The following is a 23,509-nucleotide window of genomic DNA, read 5'->3' as shown; positions in this document are numbered from 1 at the left end:
ACCCCTCTGACGACGCCAACACAGCAGCGCATAACCTCAACGCATGGATCACTGAAAGCGCAGACATTCTAGCCCCGCTCCAGCTAACATTGGCCAAACGATACGTAAGAAGGCCAGCAGGTTCACCACCGAACTCCAAGAATCAAAGCGTACACGCAGACATTTGGAGAAAAAATGGAGGAAGAGCCAATCCAGCGAAGATATCGCCTCATTTACAGCCGCAACCGCGGCCCACCGAAGAAAAATCAAGAACTCAAGGAAGGACGCTCTCCGGGAGCGCATGAATTCCTCCGCACACAACTCACAGGAACTCTTCTCAGTCATCAACGAGCTGCCAGATCTCCCCTGCAAAGCCACTAACATCTTCCCGTCACAGGACCTCTGCGACAAACTCGCCTCCTTTTCCCACCACAAGATCCAGGACAGCTTCCTGTCACCTGGCACCGGAACCTACACCAATCCCCCCCCCCCTCAGAACCCACCAAGACCATTCACGACTAGTCCACGCTCACCACGGAGGAAACAGTCAAGATCATGAACAGCACCCACTCCAGAGCCCCCTAGGGCTCCCTGCCCGCACCACATATACATCAGAGCCAGTGCGTTCATCGCCCGAGCTTCGTAACATAATAGCTGCTCCATCAGCACGGGCACCTTCCCTGAGGAGTGGAACATGCCGAAATAAGCCCTTTCCTGAAGAAATTTTGTCAGACCCATCAGAACTAAAGAATTTCCGGACCATCTTGCGGCTACCCTACCCCACCAAGGTACTAGAAAAAGCAATCAATGCACAATTACAGAATTCCGTTGACAGCTCCCAGTCCGGCTTCAGCAGCAATCACAGCACGGAGACATCACTCCTGGCAGACACAGACGACATCCGATTACTCCCAGACTGCCGCCACACCGCAGCACTCATACTCCACGACCTCTCAGCAGCTTTCGACATGGTCTCCCACAGCACTCTGCACATCAGGCTCCACGACATAGGTATCCGCAGAAGAGCCCTGGAATGGATCCACTCCTTCCTCTCCAGGAGGACGCTGAGGGTCAGACTCCCTCCCTACATCTCCAGACTCCTCCGGGATACTCACTGAGTACCACTCTGTTTAACGTATACATGGCCCCTCTGCCGATGACACACAACTCATCATTTCCCTCACAAAGACCCGGACATAACCAAAAGGGAATTTCATGCAGGAATGGAAGCCGCCCTGACCTGGATGAGAGAAAGCTGCCTCAAGCTCAAGGCGGATCTAATCATCTTCGAGAACGCCACCTCAGCTGTGGATGACTCCTGGTGGCCCATATACCTCAGCACCCCCCCTGCACCAACCGAGCATGCCCGCAACTTGGGAATCATCCTTGACTCCTCCCTATGTATGACCCGCCAGGTAAACTCTGTAACCTCCTCCTGCTGACACACACTCTGCAAACTCCAGAAGATCTTCAGATGTATCCCAGCAGACTGTCGCAGGACAGTCATCCAAGCCTTAGTCACGAGCAACACCAAAATCTTCAACTCACCCAGAACGCCGCCGCCAGACTCATTCTGGACCTTCCGCGCCAAGAACACATCTCCCATCACCACCGGAGGACAATCTTTCAGGTACACTGAAGCAAAGAGCTGGAACAACATCCCCCTGCACCTCAGACAAAGCCTGTCGCTCACCATCTTCAGGAAGAACCTCAAGACGTGGCTCTTCATCAAATGGTAGTAAAGGGTCAGAGGAAGTCTGTCCAGGTTGCAAAACTTCTGTCAACACATAGTTTTGACTTCCATAGTTTGCAACTGTACGCTTAATAGCTCTGTGGCCTGTATCATCACCACAGTAAAGAAGGCACTCTCCTCAGTTGATGGCCCACGGGGAGAACAAGGGCCAATGTCCAACTGATTGGGCTCCTGCAACTCATTGTACAGATTGTCGTCATCACCATAGTGTGGGGGGAAAATAAACCTCATCATCTCCATTGTCATCCCCAAAAGCTGGTTGGCTCGGATGGGAGTCAGGACCAAAGAGTTGTTGGAGATCTAGGGTGAAATTCTGAGGTAAGGCATGGATCTGTCAAAGTCGGACTGGACTGGAAAAGGGTGCACTGGTACTGCTGTGAGGCACAAAATCGATTGGGGCAAAGGCGAATTTGGCTCAGAGTCAGATAGGACTCTATAGGCAGGTTCTTCATTCAGTAGTGACGTTGGATCCAGCATCGATGTCAAAGGCACCAGAGTGGATTTGGTGCCGGACTAGAAATGTCATATGTTGGAGCGGAACCAGAGAAGGTTTCAGGAAGCACAGATGGCACAGAAGGTAGACCAGACAGTGGTCTCCTGACTTATGGTCTCCGTCGTTCCTTTGGGGCCGAAGGCACTTCAAAGGAAGAGGAAAATGTGCCAAAGATTCATAACATGGCCTCTTTAAAGGCCTCAGTCAGTTGCAATATTGCAGATGGCCCCGGAAACTTGGGGTGCATTATGGTCAGTTGCGGAATAGGCTCTTTGGCATAGGATCAGGTGTGAGACAGAGAGCTATCCTGATGTCTCCCCGACTTCTCTGGCAGAGTGATGGGACCAGGATAGATCCTACTTGGCCTTCTTGTCCTTCCGTTTTGACATCAACTAACTGGAAGACTTGGACAGAGACAAAGACCTGTCACAGGAAATACCCTGAGAGTGAGAAAGTGTCCACATGCTTGATTTCAGTCAGGAGCTGGACTTCCGTGACTTCTTACAGTGTTTTGCGACACAGAGCTTCGTATTCCCAGAATACCTTCGGATTCATAAGTGCACACTCCTCCCAGGACATGACTTCAACCCAAAATTTGTTTGTGAAAACCCTAAGTCCCTACAAGGTCCAAACACTGTTTAGGGAAAGAATATAGATCCCCTGCACACTGGAAAAAAGCTGAATTTCAACAAAAAGACTCATCAACTGATAAGGAAAAAGTGGAAAAGAGCTTCAGATCCACATAAAAGGGTACAGAAAAAAAAGGAAGGGGCCGTGATCTGAAGGGGGTGGCGTAGTGGAGCCGCACAGTGGCAACTACTGGTGCACAGGAGCAATGCCGTATAAATCTTCCAGTGATAGTCTAAAGTTTCCATCAGAAGGTTATGACAAATACAGTAGGCCTGAATAATTAATAATATGAAAAACAATTGTTAAAAAGACCAAGTTACACGCCTTCAGTAACACTATCTTTTAGAGACTATCTAGCTGCAGATTTCTTACCTAAGAATTATCCTCAGGCGTCAGACTAGATCCGGAAATGTTTTGAGAGAAGTACCCCTTTGCGACGATAGGTGGTGTCTCTGGGCTCTGCATGGCGTCATTGGAAGTGACGTGTACGGTGCCTATAAATGGCACCACCCCAGGATGCAGATCTGTTTCTTTTCTCAACTTTCAATGCCAGGAGCACAGCGCCATGAAAAACATTCACCACTGGTGTGAAAAACTAGGGCCATTAAAGGGGAACAGCCTTGACCCTAGACATCTGTTCACAGGGCAGAAAGGCCGGGTGAGTCGGTTAGAAACATGTGGCTAGATAAGAGTCTCTACCAGATTAGGCGTTACCAAAGGAGATTTCCAGCTGCAGATTTCTTACCATAGAATAGATACCCAAGCAATATGTCCCCAGAGGTGGGTCTGTGTAACAAATGCTCGTTAGAAAGTCCTGCAGGACCAAACGGGCAAAGTGCCAATCCCGACGGACCTGACTGTCCAGGCAGTAATGCTTGGTGGATGTGTGCAGAGAAGCCCACGTCGCTGCCTGGCAGACGTCCAGGACCAGAACTCCACATGCTAACACAGTGGTCGCAGCCTTAGTTCTGGTGGAACAAGCACACAAAACGTTAAAGGATTGCGTCTCGGCCAGTGCATACCAGATTTAAATGCAAAGCATGATCCATCGTGAGATAGTCTGCTTCTGCATAGCCTTCCCCTTCTTGGCTCCAACATACCCCACTAGCAGTTGGTCATCCACCCACAAATCCTTTGCGCGGTCAAGGTACAACGACAAAGCTTTTTTGGGTCCTAGTCACAGGAGTCACTCCTCTTCCTTAGAAGGATGCGTTGGAGCATAACAAGTAGGCAGGGTGAAGGACTGGCCTACGTGAAAGTAAGTGACTACTATACACAGAAAGGAAGCTATAGTGAAAGAAAAAAAAAAACAGCTTGTCTGGGAAGGTTGGGTATGGTGACTTAAATGACCAGCACTGGACCTCACTGACCATCAGGGCAGATGTTTTCACCACTAGGAAGTTCATCCCGATGGTAAGGAGCCTGAAAGGACAGATATACAGCGTCTCAAAGGGAGCACACAGAGAAATACAATTATGAGATTGAGGTCCCACTGAGGCATGATAAAGGGTGAAGGTGGAAACATATGTTGAAGACCTTTCAAAAACATATTTACAACAGAGGATTTGAAGACGGATGGCTGATCTGTCAACCGCCGTAGGCAGGGATGGCAGAAAGATAGCCATTTAAGATGCCCAATTCAGAGAACTGCTGGGCAAGAGAAAGAATAAACAGGAGGGCCTGAGAAAGGGGGGTAGAAAGACGGTCAACTTCCTTTTCTGCACACTATGCTACACATTTGCCTCCGTGACAGGCGTGTAAGTCCCCGTGGAGGGATGCCTGGCTGCCAAGATAACACTGCAGACTTCAGGAGGAAGGTGAAAAGCTGTCAACAGTTGCCATTCAATCTCCATGCATGAAACCGGAGCATTCACAGGTTCAGGTGGAGAACCCTTCCCTGCTGCTGCGACAGAAGATCCTCCTGAAGGAGTCTAATCTGAGGACTGATGGTCCGGCTCAACAGCTTGTGGTACCAAACTCTCCGAACCCAGTCTGGCCACAAGGATGACTTGGGCCCAGTCATTCCTCATCTTCTTGAGAACTCTGGGCAGGAGTGGTACGGGCAGATAGACTAACAGGAGGCCTGAGCTCCACTTGAGACAAAAAGCATCTCTGAGTGAGATCCACCTTTGAAACTCCAGCACGCAGTACAGCTGACATTGCATGTTCTTGATGGTGGTGAACATAGCCAACCAAGGCTCTTCCCACTGCTGAAAGAGACCTTGTACCACCTCCAGATGGAGATGCCATTTGTGATCCACTAGGATTATTTGGCTTAGTACGTCCGCTCTGGAGTTCAGAGAGCCCAACAGGTGCTGAGCCACCAGGGATATGCCCTGAAGCTCCACCCATGTCCCAAGGCGCTTGGCCTCTTGACTAAGGGTCCACGATGTCACCCCACCCTGTTTGTTGCAGTACCACATGGCGATGGTGTAGTCTGAACACCTGCAGTAGCTTTCCTTTGATGGAGGATAGAAAGGCTTTCAATGCCGGCTAGGTCGCCCGGAGCTCCATTTGGTTGATGTGAAGTCCAGATTCCGCCAGAGAGCTGAATCCTCTAATCTCCACCTCTCCCAGATAGCCACCTCATCCAAGGAATGACGCATCTGTCACCACTATCAGATCTGGTTGGGGTAGGGAGAGGTGTCTGCCGCTGACCCAATTGCTGTTCGTTAACCACCAGTGAAGCTCCCTCAAATCTAGACCATGTCAGAGATTCCACTGAAGCTGCGCCAACTAGAATTTCGCTGTCAGATGGGAGGCCTGGTCATGAGTCACAAGCAGGACGCAGGAGGCCATGTGGCCCAGCAGCCTGAGTCAGTCTCACCGAAACCCAGGATATTGGCTGAAACATACATATCCTGGACTCGGGAGGATAAGCCCGAAACTGCACCGTGTCCTGAACAGCTCCAATGAAAGGGAGTATCAGAGGGAGACAGACGTGGTTTCAGCACGTTGATAGTGAAAGCCAGCGATTGGAGGAGGTCGGCCATAGTCTGGCGGTGGGAGACGACTGCCTGGAGAGACTGCCTTCAACAGCTAGTCATTGAAATAGGTAAAGATTGGTACCCCTGATCTCCGCTGATGGGCTGCAACCACGGAACATCATCATGGTGAACACCGGAGGGGCGCCGGTAAGGCCAAAGGGGAGCACAGTGAAGTGAAAGTGCTTGTGGCCCACCATGAACCGCAAGTAGCGTCTGTGGGCAGGCAGGACTGGAATGTGGAAATGTGTCCAGAAAGTCCAATGCTACCATCCAGTCTCCCAGGTCCAGCGCAGAGAGGACTTGAGCAAGTCTGTAGCTTCCTTTTTGAGCAACAAATTGAGAGGGTGCAGTTCTACAATAGGACAAAGGCATCCGTCCTTCTTGAGAGGCAGAAAGTAGCAGGAACAACCACCACAACCTACTTTTGGCTTTGGCACTCTCTCTAACGCTCCCTTGGCAAAGAAAGTCACCACTTCCTGGACAAGTAAGGATAGATGGCCCTCCATCAGCCTATCGTGAGTGGATGGCATGGGTGAAAAGGTAGTCACGAAGGGGAGGGAGAAGCCCCTTTGAGCAATCTGGTGAACCCAGTGGTCCAACCTTATCAACCTCCAGTGGTGCAGGTGATGGCATATTCTGCCTTACAATGATTGCCCACGATGGTTGGAGGGCGAACTAAAGAGGTTTGGAGGCTGGGGCCTGACCTCTGGGTGCTCAACCTACAGGGCCTGGATGTACTGCATGCTTGGTCATGCAGAGTTTAGGGAGCTCGCGTGTCTTGGTGTCTGTGCGGGTAACGACATGGCTAGAAGCCCCTTCCGAGGCTACAAAAGGAGAAAATGGCAGACTCTGGTTAAAGAGGGTCATGGAAAGGCCCAAATACCTAGGGGTAGCTCTGCTATCCTAAAAGTGCTCCAGCGATGAGTCCACCAAGCGAGGCTTGGACATCCCCTGAAAAGCCAGTAGTTCTCACCAAGGCGCGGCGCCATAAGGTCACATACAAAGAAACCGTTCTGCCTCGTGAGTCCGACATATCTAGCCCAAATCTGATCATGAATTTGGCTGCATCTCTCCAGTCTGCCATAGCTTGGGGAATATGGGCCAGATCTCCTCGGGGACCATGGGCAGCACATGCCCAGCAGAATCTCACACTGCATGGTAGTAACGGCCCAAAAGACATGCCGTGATCAGGGACCACAATGCCAGGCTGGTGCAAGCAAACGTTTTCTTGCCTAAATTGTCCAGCGTCTTGGATTACCTATCCGATGGAGTGTTAGGAAATGCAACAGGTTTACACGCGAAGTGGAGGCTTGGACCAGAAGCTCTTCGGGGTAAGTTGCTGCTCTCCTGGGACGATGGCAGCAGGGCATTGTCCTGTTCACAGGGGCCCTTGTGCTGGGCCTGGACCAGTTCCCAAGCAGGAAGTACACAAGGGCTTAATATAAAGAAAGAAGCTGTTCAGAGTGGGTCACTCCCAGCTGAAGCACCTCTGTCAAAACATTAGTCTCGACTGCCACTGAGGTCAGGCTTAGGTCCAGGATCTCGGCCACCTTTCGCAACATCAAAGCAAAAGAAACTCCCTCCTCCGTTGCCATGGTAGAAACGGAGACCATGGCAGTAGCTGGGGAGGTGTCCAGTCCACTGGCGTCTGTGAATTCCTAAAATCAGTCCATGTTGGGGTCTAGGGCTGGGATTCCTCAGGGTCCAGTGGCCCGAACCAATCTTCCCCAAGTCCTAGTCCATAGGAATAGGGCTCCGGCTCTGATCTAGAGGGCAAGGCTCCAGTTGGCATTGTGCGAAGTCAGTCCACGTCACAGTCAGGGATGAAAATGGGGACATCGCCGCCGGAGGGCGCCAGGATTATCAACTTGGGGACCGGCACCAGGGACACTCAAGGTGGTATGACAGGCGCCAGTCTGAAACTACCTGTGGAAGTAAGGGCCTGAATGGCGTGGGGGCGTACCTGCCAGCGGTGAACAAGTAGGGGCCCCTCCGGAACCAGCAGGGCCTGAAAGGGTGCCAGCAGTTACAGGCCACCTAAATAGAACGTGCATGGCCTCATAAAATTTGTGGAGATGGGTGGGAGTTTCTCCGGGAAGTCTGGGGGCTATGGAGCTGGCGCAGGCTCAATCGTTCAGTCAGGACTTGAATGATAGCACTCCCTCCTCTCGTCAGATGCCTGTGACAAGCGGGATAAAGTCAAAGACTTCTTCAAATTCTTACTTTTAATTTTTTTGTGGGACTTACCTGAACACCCAGATGTCTTAGACTGGACGAAGATCGATGGCTCCACAAGCGATCCCAGGACCTTCCTCTCAACCGGGATTGAGACCATCACAGCATCGCACGTCGAGTGGCAAGGAGCTTGGTAGACCACTCCTTCAAGGCCTTAGAGTGCATGGTGCAGAAGTGGACGCAGGTCTCTGCATCGATGCCATGCTCCAGGCACAATAGGCAAACAAGATTTGTGTCAGTCACTGTCATGTCAGTGACACGGGTCACAAGGCCTGAAGCCAGCTCTCCTGACACACCACGAAAAAAATCTCACAAGTCTTGGACAAAACGTCAAAAAAAGTCATTCAAAAAATGAATGAGTTTACTCCATACAAATCTGACAGCATGTTGGCGTAGCCTTATATAGGCACCGTGCTAATCACTTCAGGCTTAGACTATGCCAATGATGCCAAAAGGAGCTAACAAGGCCACCTACCGGCACAGGGGTACTGTCATGAACATTTTCCAGGTCCAGTCTGGTGCCTACGGGTAATTTTAAGGTAAGGAATCTGAGGCTAAAAGTCTAGCAGGTACTTATAGTACATTGTTTTACCAATTGTAATGTTGCACATATTCTCAATTGTTTGACCGACTGATGGGAGCCTTGTGGAAAAGTGTATGCTTAAATCAATAAGTATGCGCTGGCAATGGAGGTAAGCCGAAAATGAAGGCTCTAGGCCCGATTAGTTCACTGGGTAAAGCTATGTCAGATGCCATAGGTCTTATCTGTTTATTTAAAAAATGTATGACAAAAGGTAGTAGGTCTCATATTTCTGTCAAGCTATATGTTGAAACCACATGCCTTTAAGATGGTTATTACACTGTGCTAAAGTACATAAATAGATATTTGGTAAGATAAATCTCACAATTTACCTTACTAGGCAAGAGTTTTGGTGTTAGATCTCCCTTCTGCCAAACCAAGGATGCAGAAGATCTGCACTGTTAGAAACCTTATTAGGCCCCAAAGAGAATTTATATATTGGTTGTACAACTGTAATTGTATACATATTTATAGTTTGATGGTTTGCTTGTAGGAAAGCTTATGCTCAATATAGCAGGCTTTAGTTTCTCATAGTGACAAACGAACATAAAGGCTATGGGCCTGATTGGTTTATAGCCATTGGCTATTAAGAACTATAGGTCTTTTCAAAGGATAAGTATTATTAAGCTTGTGAAAACCTATAGATAGATATTTTGTTATATGAATTCACAAGAATTATGTTAGTAGTAAAGGGTTTGGTCTTGGTCACCCCCTTTGACAAACTTTGGGTTAATATGACTGGCTCAACTACTCTGTGACAGCACTTAAATCACATGTGCACAATTGTCAAAACATAAGTGTGCTTCAATCCAAGGATGGTGGACAAGACCTTTATTTATCAAATTTCTCCTTTTCTAGAAATTATAAAAGTAATTGTACTTTTTTTTGCAGAGTACTACAGTTCCTCTGACACGGCTACCAGTCCATTCAGTTGCCATTACAGCTGCTATGCATTTTCATCTCATGTGGCCACCACTTCTAAACTAAGCAGTCATCAACTATCCACAAAGAATCATTGATGTACCATGAGAATATGGCCACTGTGTTTAGAAACACTATGTGAGACATCTGGGTTCAGTACAACAGTACCCTATCTAGAGTACTAATCCTGGATGACTACCCATTATGATGTTTACTTGATCATCTTGGACTGAGCAGTGAGTCTCATGGTTTGCTGCTCCAAACTGGCCACAGAGCGCTTCTGAACTGGGCGGTCATGTTGGAACTTTAAAATAACTATGCACAATACCACTGCAAGACAGCCACCCGCTGCTATATTTGATGTTATTTTTTATTTGTAATATATGTTTGCCATGTTTAGGTGGCTTCACATTTTCTTTTTTCTACTTTCATTCTTTTAATTCTTATTGCAAATGCTTGTTGAGACAGACAGATTGTATGTAAAATGAATATTTGGGTGCTTAAGCTCACCAGTCACCGAAGAATAAGTCTGTTATTAGCCAGACTTCTTGACATTGACAAAGCTTGTTTCTATTATTGAGGACATGACACTGCAAGCTGCTGCTCTTGGTCTTCCACAATGAGAAATGATTTAAGTCATATGACTTAAACTTGATAGTTGCTCCTGGGAGTGTCTGCCTATCCGGCAACTAATTACTTTTTAGTCAATCCTGAGTATTGTCAAACTGTTACATCATTTAGCATTTGTATTAAAGCCCTTACATTTATTGAGGGTTAACTGTGCCCGTCGCTGAAAAGCAAATATTAATAACATAAAAGTATGTATGCTAGATATACCTTCTGGCACGAGCACCATATAGAAAAAGTCACATTTGAGGAACGTGTTTTACAGATTTAGAAATAAATGAAGAGTGGTTGCTAACTGAGGAGTATTTGATCATTACAAATCCAGGGACTCGCTAGTTAAAATGAACTTGTGGCAACAGTCATTTGTTCCCTGATCTCCATCTAGATTACATTTTCTTATGTTGGGCAGCTGACATAAATCCAGGGTGGTTTGTGAGGGTGATGAAGGAAAAGGCACTGCTTATTTGCCTCGATTACACATTTTACTCAACTGCCAATATTATTTAGGTGTGTGCGCCATGTGAGCTTGGGGCTTTTGATCATTAAAGTCCAGGCTTTTTGTTGACCAGCGACAGCATCGTTAACTTTTTAAATGAACCTTCTTTGGTAAAGCCACCAACTCGGGGAAACATCTTGTAAGTCTAAATGCTGTTTTATTGTAAGGTAATGTTTGTTTGGCTTAACCTTGTTGTGGCTACATATTTTAATCTAAATGTTGTAGATTACTATATTCTGTGTAAGGGTTTTTATGCCCATTAAGCAAACCAAGAATTGAAATCATTTCAGGCAGAGGGTTTAACAACAGTCAATACATTGATTAGATAACAGCACCTCATCTCAACACTGGTAATTTTCTTATAGAACAAGTGCCTGTGCAAAGAAGCTTGTGGGCAATAAATCCCACTTGGCCACAAGGTATTTAGCAAAACTCAAAAGATCTTTTATATACACATGTATAATATGTAAATTGTCATGTTTCAGTATGAGAAAATGAACTATGCAGTGTGTAGGATCATTAAAATGTGTTAAATATGTTTTGTCCAATATGTTTAAATCCGATCCACCCCTGCACCACACAGCTTTCCCACAACCTATAGTCTTAAAGCACATTGACAAACTCCAATAAGAACCAAACACAAATAAAAAAAAACTATATGTTCTGCAAAATTTACATTTGTCTGGGGTTCATCAGTTTTCTCACCTTGTTCCAAATCTGGGGTAGCGGGGCGGTTCTCAGTCTGATTTTTTTCACCAGCCAAGGAAAGAGACTCCTTGCTGCTGTTTGACTTATCATATCGAAACCGGTCCAGGTTAAAAAGACTCATTGTGTTTTTGGCACAGGGAACAAAGTCAGACTACACCCCAATAATAGATGCCGGGCCTGGGGAAAGAAGAACATTACGATGAGTAAGACAACAACTACTTTATGATAACAAAAAGAATACCAAGAACATAAGAAAGGCATACAGATCTCTCAGATTATTTCTATCTGACCCACCCAATGTCAGGTGATCAAGAAACATCTTGAAATAATACCCTTTTGTATTTATCACTTCGTAAACACTTGCTTCAAAGAAACCTTTTTGCTAAGCAGTAGTGTTCATGTTAACCCACATGGGTCAGATCCATGACTGCTTTTCAAGAGAACCTAATGTCTGTTTAAGCAATACCTATTTAGATCCACCATATGCAACTTAATCCCATTTGGATAACCCTAACATTTGGCACAGTCAGCCCACTTGGACTTTCACGCCCAAACTGAAATAATAAACAGATCTCAGCGTGTTGCATCACTAGATAAAAGTTGCCCACTGTGCTGAGTGACATCTCCTTTTAGAGGTACTGATGGCATTAAAACAGATGTAAGCTCAGCCACATGCCTTTATTTCCTACTGAACCAAATTTTATTGGTTGTTTCTACTGATGTCGCTTAAGCTATTGTCAACCATTTTAGTATTTTAATTTAGAAGTTATGTTTACTTCTTTACTAAAAATAACTTTCATGTTCAAGGCTAGCAGTCTTGCATTTTATCCAGCGTGGTTATACAGCATGGTGAAACCAAAGGATTGGCAGATATGAGGGCTAAGGTGCAGTTTTGTAAAAGCTTGCATATGACCAACCGGTGTGCTTTGAGAGAGAAAAACATTTGAGTTTCTTTCTCTTCACAGAATAACATTTCTTGTTAAGTAAAGAGATCCTAGTGTTTGAACCACTATATGTTTTAAGCAAAGAAAACATTTACAGTACATGTAATCTCTGATCAATAACACCTGATCAACCTAGGGCTTGGTAAGGTCGTAAGTACATTAGAGAACTTGTGTCACACCTGATAATAACACAATGTACGCATAGCTATTCAGAGCACATTTGATGCAGTATTCTCTATTCCAATTCAACAGTCTACTTTATGGTCTGTCCGAATATCCGCAGGGCTGGAAGCAAACTTGAGTAAATGTTAAAGTATGAAAGACATGTCCCCTATGAAAGCGGCAGGTTTTAAACCAAGACAATGTTGATCTTGTACTCAAACTAACACTGAAAGAGCACAGAACGTATTTAATTAGGGGTCCACCTTGAAGCACCCTACCTGCCAGACCTTGACATTCTCACTTTAATGTCCAATTCGATAGCACCAAGGACACTCACTCAGAACTGTGAGAAGGAAGGGTAGAGATGGGTAAACACAAACTAGATGTCATTAGTGTTCACTGTCAGCAACCTCAGAAGAAAACAAGATGATAGAACTTACTCTATTTGCACTTTCAGCTGCCTATGACACTTTAGACCAAGACACACAATTAAGCGAGCTCAAAAAATTGACTGAGCGCTGACCCCACCTTGGAATGTATTTAGTCCTTCCTCTCCAGTCACCATCAAATCCAAATGGGATCCATTGAATCAGTTTGAAAATGTAATATGGTATACCCTAGAGGCCATACGTGCCATCAGTGCTCTTCAACATCTACATAACCTCTCTGGTGCAGGTTCTAGAACTGTACTAGGTGAACCTCCAAACTTACTCAGATGACACTCAAATGCACTTTCACCAAGGAGCACATAAGAAAAGCATATCCATGTGTCTGGATCATGCATCTTACTGGATGCAAGCTTCCTGTCCTTGAACTACCCAAGACAGAGATCTTTGTTATGGAAGGACATGAATGCACCTCATGGCCATTTGAGTAGCCCAACCCAGAAGCGTCACATTTCATTACTGAAATTCAAGAACCTGGGAGTGATATTTAAATCCAATCTCATACAATGGAGGCAACCTGTATCTCTCCTTCTCCAGGGAATCCTTTTGCTCCTCCTTACTGAGCACACAAAAGAGTTCACCAGAGAGCGCCCTTTTGCGGACATCCTTTGACCATTGTAAGATTGTTTATCGTAGCTTTGCACAGGAACTCGGGCAGGATTCAGAGGCTCTGGAATCAAACATACATGTGACCACAGAGGCACCCTTGAAAAACCCTTCGCTGGTTTTCAATACAACTAATTGGGGCACAAATCCAGGACACCTGTGAAAACCAGCCACCCACTTTGTGCTTAACAGACTTGTGATAAGAAAAGGGAAACCGTTTTTTAAATATCTCCTTCAGATGGAACAAAATATGGAGGCCACGCCCTGTGCTCCTATGGACTTAAATGTGGAACTCACTGACTCAAAAATACTACAACCTTAGGAGGAAAGTCCTGGAAACTACATGACTGTATTGTGCATTCAACTCAACTTCTCACCTCTCACAGCAGTGACTGAAGTATAAAGGAAACAGCTCTTCCTTTCACCAAGTGGATTCTAACTCCCAAAGTTTGCATTTCACTTAGTGCTCTGAAGTAATTGAAACGAGATATATACTACTACAAAGACGCTCTGAATAAGTTAAATACTCATTAGGGTGTGCATGCAATCAGCCACTCCACAGAAGTAAATTGTACTAAGTAATTAAATGGTAATAATACTTAGAAATTCTGTTGCCAGTAAATGCTGAGTGCCAAGAAAAAGGCCCACAAACAAATTAGGCAACACATCAAAAGTATGTATATATGCTCAAGGAAAGAGTTCTCATGCAAAAGAGAACAAGACACAAGTGTAACAGGCATGGTTAAGGTGAAGAAAGAAGTCCACAGTGTTAATGAACTCATTCAAAATGGTTGTCTTATTCATAGCCAAAATGTCTTTCAAACTAAATTTTGTTTGCTCAATTTGATGATCAGTACTTTGATATGTCAAAGTCATGCCCATTCAGTACAAAATAGAATGAATTGTTGCCAAGAAATGACACAAACCAGACAACATCTGTTCGGTCACGTATGCAGTAACTGGAGGGAGTTGCTGGAATGCTAAAGATGGCAGACATGTTCTCTTAGCTCTCCAGCCCATTGGCCTGATCAGTTCTCAAAGGAAAGTAAATGATGGAAAGTTTAGCACAAATTATAACAGAAATTGGAAAGAGATAATGAGCTGTAAGTGAGCATCTAAGCATAACACCCATGTCGCCATTGGAGCAGTGATGCACAGAGATTTAGAGCAGTCACTTGGCCTACAGACAGACAAGACTAGAGAGCAGCAGCTGAGTGACAAACAGAAACAATGCCGCCCTGGAGAAACATGAGGTACGAGAGGAAGCATCCAAGTATTACCTAGTTTGGAGTCAGATGAATGTGTGTAGAGTTAAGATCAATTGCAGAATCACCAAACAGTAAGGATGACATTAGTTTGGAAGAAGAAAAAAAGAAAATCACATTTTATTACTCAGTTACACAGTGATAATGGTTTTAATCCATTAAAATGAATGATTAGGAGAATATTTATTTGTATAAAAACTCACAAATTAAGACTGCCAAATATCTGCACTTTGCGAACAGGAGAAAGATCTTTCAATTATTTTAAGGAAAGCACGTATAGGTGTAAAAGTTATTGTAATGGATTTTGCACAATAAGATCAGGAGGCATTATGTCAACTAATTACGAACACTGATTATGTAAAATACCAATTGACTAAATAAAACATGCAAAGCAGACATTGCACATAGGATTCCAAAAATGGGAACTGAGGAATGCTTTGAGCTTTAAAGAATAGGTATGTGTCCATGTGAAATAAATCCCTCTGTAAAACTAGCATCTCTGGGATCAGCGCACTGAATGAGGATTTCAAAGAAAAATCGAGAGTATTGTAATAACTATAAGACAAGGGCATTAGGAATGTCATAAGTAGACTGTATGACATAGTATGGGAGAATAATTTTGTACTGGCAAAATTATATGGTAAAAGCCTTTACACAATTATAGTCTACCGTAATGGAATCCGTGCATTGAAGAAATTCACCTTTGTGAGGTCAGCGTGTTATTAGAACCATGCTGAGAGGATACTGGAATTCATTAAGTTTGTATAAATTATTTATTTTAATCAACAGAATCTGTATCAACAAGTGTGGGAGCGGTGATGGGGGCCTAGTTTGGCTGCCTTACAGCAAACTATTTATGTGGTTTTATAAGAGAAAGCACGCCTGGAACGAGTCAGTCACCTGGGTTAAAAGTAAATCGCACTAGGAGTACATTTTATTGTCGATTTACTGCTCCCCTCGGGTGGCCCTTGTCTGAGCTTGTTTTGTACCCTGGATTCTTTAACAATATATCTCACAATGTAGAGCTCTCTCTGTAGTTTAGTAAGACAATTTGATGATAAGGTTAGAGTAATAACTTAATCCAGACTAGTAAATAAATCTTGTTTGAATATTTTTCAGCAGTCACATAAGGATAGCATCAAACATATTGGATATCGTTAACAAATAACAAATGTAGACAAGATAAACCACTACAGAACTTATCACATCCAATTGACAGCATCAGATTTACAAACAAATCAGTGAATGAAATCTGGCTACCTATTTGTTCAAATGGCTCATACATGTGAACAGTTGCATAAGCTGCAAAATTGTTTTGAATAGATCAAACAACTCACCCAAGTAAAACACAACATACATATCAAATTCAAAATTTTAATAACTGCAACTCTAAATTTTGTGTTTCTATCTTACAGTGTGTCTGTTTGGAGATTTATTTAGGTTGCTCTATTAGAATTTCAAAGAGCACATACTTTGAAATAAGGAAGGCACATACCCACTGGCAACTGTTTTCAATTCGGTACATATTTTAGACCTGGCAAAAGATATTAAAATATGGAATGTTTAACATGAAACCCAAGGACGAAAGGGTGGGGGGAGAGAAGGTGAAGACATAAAGAGGCCTGGTGGAATGACAAGTTAGATACAATTATACATGGATTAAATTTGGAACACGAGTATTGGCTTTTAGTTTAAGCTAATCATATTACGGCTCTAATATGGGCTAACAGATCACAGAAATAAATTATTTTTTTGTATGATCCTCTTATATCACCATAAATTTTGCCAAACGCTTATGCCCCAAATTCTAATTTTTAATGTAACACAAACCCTTTCATGTGGGTCAATACAAACTATTTGTATGTATAGAGCTATAATGCAAGCTGCTATGATGCCTTTACCAGATAGTGTAGGGTACTCAAATCCCACCTGATCAACACCACAAAAGGAGGAGCCCGATATTGAAAACTATTTCTTTGTTAAGTTAGAAAAAAAAAACAATTGCACTAACTAAATGTAAACTGAATCAAAGAAACATAACCTACTGCTATTAGACTTGCTTATTTTGGGTGTGGATTATTGATTTTGCCACAAAAGAGAAGGTGAATATATTTAGCTGAAGCCCAAACATTTATGGGCAACTCTTTAGGGCTACCCGCTGCTGAACATGGATTGAGTAGTCAATGTTGTAGCGAGTTAGATATACACTGTACACATAAAAAGTTAGTGCATAGTACAAATAAAATACAGGTTTTAGTGCCAAGTCCTGCGTTTGTTGAGAAAAACCAAGAAATGTGTGATATATCAAGGTGGTGTCTAATTAATTGTTTGAGGATCTATAGTGAGATTTGGTGCAAAGGTATACAAAGATGCAAATATTGTCATCAGTTTGACTACTGTTGTATACTTAGTATAACTGTCGAACAGTACAAAGAAAAAGAAACGTAGTGAAAACCATTGGTGTGTAAAAATAGGATTCCTTACGGAAGTGGATCTGCATTTATTAAAATACGTATATACACAAGGGCCCGACAATATCTGATATGAAATAAATAGAAATATATTCAGATAAATAACAATGCATATAGTGGTTATAAATAGTAAATATTTTAATTTTGTTAATTTAGCAAAAAGGAAAGTCATTTAGAGACTTTTTTTTAAATCTAAAAACACCAATTTATTAGTTAATGAGATGCATAATGCTTACTTGCACAAAGAGGCTATAAGTACAGCAAAGCAAGAGAATGGACTGGTACACTGCTGGGAGAGATAGCCTTGCAACATTTGGCTGCGTTTTTCTTTATAGTAGGAAAGTTGGTTGTAATTTGAGTTCGATGGTGACTCTGTAATCAAGCAATTATCAAGTAATTTAGAGAGTGGAGCACGGTTATCATGTAGTATTCACATTTTTGAATAGGAAACTTCACAAAACATTGTTATTGCTTTTTTGTTAAAAAGTGATTCGAACCAGATACAGTAAAGGTTGTGTCTGCTGAAAGCTATTTATGTGGGAGAAGAGACATAGTTATTTGAATATGACATTAATGTGTAACATATGGAATAAGACGGACAAGTGTGATAAAAACAGGATTTAAAAGTATGCATTTTATTCCACATGCATCTGTATGTTTATAAAAACCACTGTAAATGCCTAAGAAAACCAGCGATGTGATATATAATTAAGTATACAGTACAGATACATTATGTTCCAACATTTACAGTAGTGCGATGAATTGAGCATAGTTAATTTATTAAAAAATAAATAACGATGAGGATGAGATCTGTGAATTTTGAAATGGTGTACTGCTGCTTTGCCCTATTAACTGACGGATACTGTATGAAGCTTGTAATAGTTGCATCTCTACTCTGGTTTCTTTCCACATGACACTGAGACTAATGATGAAATATCTATTTCTTCTACATTTCAGAGCATCAATTGTGAAGGGTGAAGTAAACATTTTGGGGTTCTTCAGATTCATCCTGTAACACATTTAGGTTATGAGCTGCATTTTAAAGTACTGTTGGAAAGAACATAATTCAGCTAAATATATTTTGCACGTAAGGTGGTACTGAATTTAGAGGATGAACTTAAAAGTAAGGTGAGTGACTAACGCTAATGCTACAAACATGGGAGAGGTGTCCTCATATTACTTACAATTGTAGGACAGTGGTGTCGGTGCAGACATTTCTTTTTTTAATCTTTAAACACTGTTACATTTGTTTTTATCTAGATGTTGTAGATATATTTTATATTTGGGACACTTACATGAGGACTTTGTGATTTAAATATCACTTGAAAAATGATGATTCTATCGGATGAGGACATCGGTGTAGGAATCCAAAGTAAGGATAGCAGTAGATTATTTATGTAATTAATTAAATTTTCAGGTTTTTCTAACCAAAATTGGTTTATGGGTTCAAGCGAGGCAAAGCTAATTAAATCTTTTAAAAAAATTATGATGTGTTAAATGGAAATTCTGCTATCTTTAAAGTTGATTATCTAGTAACAAAGATTTCTTTCTAAAGCTCATAAACTGTAATAATTAAGATGGTGCAGAAATTATAACTGATGTATAAATGAATTGGATATTTGTATTGAATATTCATTTAGATTCAAAATAAGTATGCTTTATAAACTATCAACACCATACTTTCCAGTGTGTATGGTACATATACTGGTACAGTACAAAATTCAGATATGTAGCTAAGGATTTATGCAAAGATGTGTAACTCGTGAAATAATCACAATCACATACACTGGTTATTATGAGTCATATAGGCAAATCGGAAGGACCATTCAGACCTCAGAGATGCCCGGATACTACTGGCTCAGATACATTCTAGTGACAGTTGTCCTGTTTTCTTGATGGTTGGAAGCCTACCCAACCAGGAGATTTGACAGTATAATTGTAGCCAAACTTTTGTTAATATAATTAATAAGAAGAAGTGAGACATGCCTGCTTCAGTTGAGACAGAGAAGGGCACTGATTGCAAAAATGAAATCTTGAATTTATCTACGCATTACAAATTGAGCAAATGTTTAACTGCAGTAACGGACCAGAAGCATCTTCTGTGGTTGAAAAAGATGAGTGGCGCAGTTAAGTCCAAACTCACCAAGGTGTGTGCCTCAACAACATTGAAACACGCAGACACTCTTCCTCATATACTCATCAGCATCAGAAGCACTTAAACTAAAAAGACTATTCTCTCTCGTCATGAAATCCTCATGGGACAGGCCATGCAAATTGCATGTGTTCATTTAGCAGCACTCGTATCACTAATATCAATACGTTTTGGATTATTGTAAAGGTCTGGCTGATGTGATGAAATGTGTCTCTTATCAGGTGGATCTGGCAACTCAATCAACAAAAGTAGTCCAGTGCCCCACACTACAGCACATAGACTGGGTATTGGTGCAGAAACATGTCCACAAGAATTGCTTAGAGCTATACTATCAGGAGAGGGCTCATTGTAATCATAACAGATGCTGGGAATGTACATCAAGGAGACAAGTGACCTGTATCTATGAGAAGCAATAATAGTTTTCACTGGAAGTCTCAGAGATGAGAATACATTAGATAAAAGCAGAGACAATTGAATTGTATTTTGGAAATAGTTAGTACATCTCCTGAGTGGACTAATCTAGCATCAATCTCGGCAGATGAAGTGTTAGATGTAGAAGTCTATGACTTGACAAAATGTCAGTTCATCTTTGAAGAGTCACCAGAAAAACCACCTTGAACTTTAGTATAAGTTTGATGAACTGATTTTGAAAAAACATTACAAGAATTGATTTTTCTTTTCTACCTCAGGTAGCCAGACGAAGACAACAGGGTTTCCTGAATTCTACATGGTGAGATAATAAAGAGAACATTCGCAGAACATGAAACAAATAAAAAAATATATTTAATTCCTGATTTTGTACCTTTAGAAGCTAGGATATTGTGTAGCCCTCAATACGAAGATGGCAGCACGCGGTGGACATTTTTTGTGTATTTTCATTGATTATACATATAATTCTTGTTGGTTTATTATGGAGTTTAATTTATCTGATTGTGTGAATTTCTCCTTCACCAGATTAATTAACCACCATACATAATAAAATAGTACACAAGAAGTTAACAAATAGGGATATATCAGTAGGTAGTAAAAAGGAAAAGATATATTTTTTAAGGAAGTACAATAATATTAGGAATGGTATAAGTGTGTGTGCACATATCTTCTTTGCTCTGCTGCAGAGGGGGGCAACATATTTTCAATTGCCCTTTTTGAACAATTTATTCTGTAATGTCTTTGTTAGTGTTTTCCATAATTCAGAATTTCTGTAATCGAATATTTGCTGGAAGAACTTTCTTTATCAGAGGAACATAGGAATAGTGTAACTTATTTTGAATATTTAACATTGATTGGACAACCTAACGTAAGGTGTAATGCGACTAAAAATAAGCATGTATGCAGCTTGAGTGAAGAGGAGCGTGAATTTACTAAGTATTAGAACATTGGAAGTTGGCAGCTCCATTGAAAACAATGGAGTGCTGCGGGCTTTTACTGGCCGGTAAAAGTCCGCAGTGCCAACATTCCAATGTTCGCTTTGTTCACATCAGCAGCTGTGAACAAAGCCTCACGGAGCCCGGGGGGATTTTGTTTTTTGTTTTTTTAAATAGAACATTCTGCCCTGAGTGGCAGAATGTTCTAATAGCCTTAGAACCCACTGTAACAGGCTCTACCGGCTATTAAAGGCCCTTTCCCTTGTTAAATGCCCTCGCCGAAGGGTGAAAAATTCTGAAGAATTAGAGAGATGCGAATGAGATTAGAAGCTGAAGCAGAAAATAGGAATTTGAATATGCACCTGAGATTGAGAACAGGGCAAGTAACAAAAGGAGAGTTGTGTATGGTTCGCCAGAAGCTTCAGGGAAATGGCCCAAAAGAATTTGTTAAAGAATGAACACGAACAGAGTTATGTTGATGATTATGACTTTTTGGTTGGTGAGGAGCCAATATTTAGAGGGATACATTATGCTTGTGGTTAAGACAGCCTATTTTCGCATAGCCTTGTGTGGGGAGATATTTTGTTTTGCCATTCCCTCTGGTTTACTGTGTGACTGAGATGGATGAAGCCATTTGTTCAAGAAGAGTGAAGTTGGGCAAATTTGTTGGATTTGTTACATAGTATGATTCGGTCTATTGTCTGTGGCTATGAATGATGTGAAGATTAGAAGACAATGCTTTTAGATAGTGGCCCTGCAGTATTTAGAACCAAGACTAACAAAAATGAATCGAGAGCTTGTGGCAATGCATGTTTTGATTATGCACAACCGCTTTCTATTCTTCTTCTGAAGCAGGTCGGAGTTTGTAGTGTGTTGAGGGTACAGCAGTGCTGTTTCTTTACCCCAGTGGACAGCAAGCCTATTAATTATTATATAATAATAATGAATGTCACTAACATCTCTTGTGAAGTAAAATCTTCTGAGTTTGGTTTCTAGCAGTCAGCTGGTTCCCGATGTGGTAAGACTGTAAAGGGATTTAGAAAGGTTGGTGTACAGCTTGAAGTTTTGGAGGAGGGTGCATGGTGCACATCATGGTAACCCCCATCATTAATGTGTTAATTTAGCAATCTCTGAATTCCTTTTGTTTACATTTCTTTGAAAATTGGGAATACATTTAGGATGTAAAGGGAAGGTGACAACAATGTGGAAGAACAAAGGAAACAGCATCTGAACGCGTTAGGACATTAAAGTGAGTTTATGATGATATGAAGATACTAAAAGAATCGAGACATGAATAAATAGAAAGTGATTACTATTGTATTGCAATCATTTTAATTAGGTCACTAATGATGTAATCATCGAAGGGGGGATTTTGTTGAAGTTATTCTACCTCACAATTTTATCTATACATCAACAATCAGACTGAAACAAAATCATTACAATATATTTTAATGTGTCACCAAGTACAGCTTCGCATCTATCTTTAGAAAGATAGCTGCTATTGCTTCATAATATTTAGTGTGTTCCTACTTTCAACCGACATCTCACACAGCAAAATGCAACTGTTTATAATGATCTGCTGTTCTCTAAGGAACTAGGAGGAAGCTTATTTACAACATTCAAGTATATTCCTATTTGCTCGAAGAAGTTTGTATGACTGATTTTTTTCACTTTTCGTGTAACACCTTTGTTCTGTCACCTCCAATGACATTATGCCAGAAAAGATTTAATATATTCATCTGAGGAGGATAGTGCTAAGAGGGTTACATCAGGTTGTAAAATGTTGAAATATGATCTGTCAAAATAGTAATACTTTTGCTCACACCTTGCAGACACTGCAGTTGCTTTCATTTTCTATAGTGAAACTGGCTGCAAAACCCTCAAATTTGGGGGCGAGCAAGATCTTTTGGGTCTGTACTAGGGATGTTGCCTGATTTTCTAAAGTATTGTTGCACATTAAGGACTTTTCTTCATTGCTGAATGTATTTTAATTGCTGGAGCCTTCATGGCAAATGATTCTACGAATACTGATTGATTTATTGAATTAACTGAACTACATATTTGCCTTCTGTATCGTACTTTTATTGATGAATAAACCTTCATAGTTTTCTAAATAACTGAACTCATTTTTTGAGTCAATCTTCCTTTTTGAACTGTTATTTTAGAGATGCTGTTTGAACCTGGTCTTCAGCAACACACTGTCCCGTAGTCATTGAGGTTAACACAGTCACCATGATTAGACGCTACTACCATACAGATTATCCAAGTGATAGACTTTTACACTATCTCTGCAAAACAGATCTCAATTGTTGTGCATTTCACTGAATGGTAAATGTGTTTTGGGGTTGGGGAGGGGGGGGAGGTGTTTGCCCAGACAAGACAGTGGTCACACATTAAGTGCTCCAGGCCATTCTTGTAATTTCAGGCCATCTGGCCTGCTGCTCGTTGCGCCAGCAAAATGGGGCTGCTGTGGAGCCCTCTGACGCAGATTGGATGGAGTCGGCCCATGTGTGGCTCCGGGGCAGCCACTGTGACAGGCCGTCGGTTTTAAGAAGCTCCGATCAGCAGCTGCACGCTCAAGCCTGCTGGGACCTCTGGAGATGTCCGTGAGCACAGACTGCTGTAGGCCAGAGGAGCCGTTCGGGCTGGTGAGGAGGCAGCTGTTCCCAGCTGGCCTCATGGGGGATTAT

At 42.2% G+C, this 23,509-nt stretch overlaps 1 protein-coding gene across 2 annotated transcripts in view; it reads right to left on the bottom strand.

Moving 5' to 3' along the window:
* Positions 1 to 23,509, bottom strand: part of SMARCAD1 (SNF2 related chromatin remodeling ATPase with DExD box 1) — a 690,140-nt gene that overhangs the window by 619,642 nt on the left and 46,989 nt on the right. The window contains exons 2-3 of one of the 2 annotated variants that reach the window (XM_069238053.1): positions 17,540 to 17,675; positions 11,407 to 11,586 (exon numbers count right to left, since the gene is read on the bottom strand). In XM_069238053.1, coding sequence (XP_069094154.1) covers positions 11,407 to 11,530 — 124 coding nt within the window. In that variant the 5' untranslated portion in view covers positions 11,531 to 11,586; positions 17,540 to 17,675. The remainder of the gene's footprint in view (positions 1 to 11,406; positions 11,587 to 17,539; positions 17,676 to 23,509) is intronic. The other variant, XM_069238045.1, reaches the window with a different exon arrangement.

This window comes from Pleurodeles waltl, chromosome 1_2 (genome assembly GCF_031143425.1).
Source record: "Pleurodeles waltl isolate 20211129_DDA chromosome 1_2, aPleWal1.hap1.20221129, whole genome shotgun sequence".
Classification (NCBI taxonomy): Eukaryota; Metazoa; Chordata; class Amphibia; order Caudata; family Salamandridae; genus Pleurodeles; species Pleurodeles waltl.
This window is presented reverse-complemented; position numbering and strand designations above follow the sequence as displayed.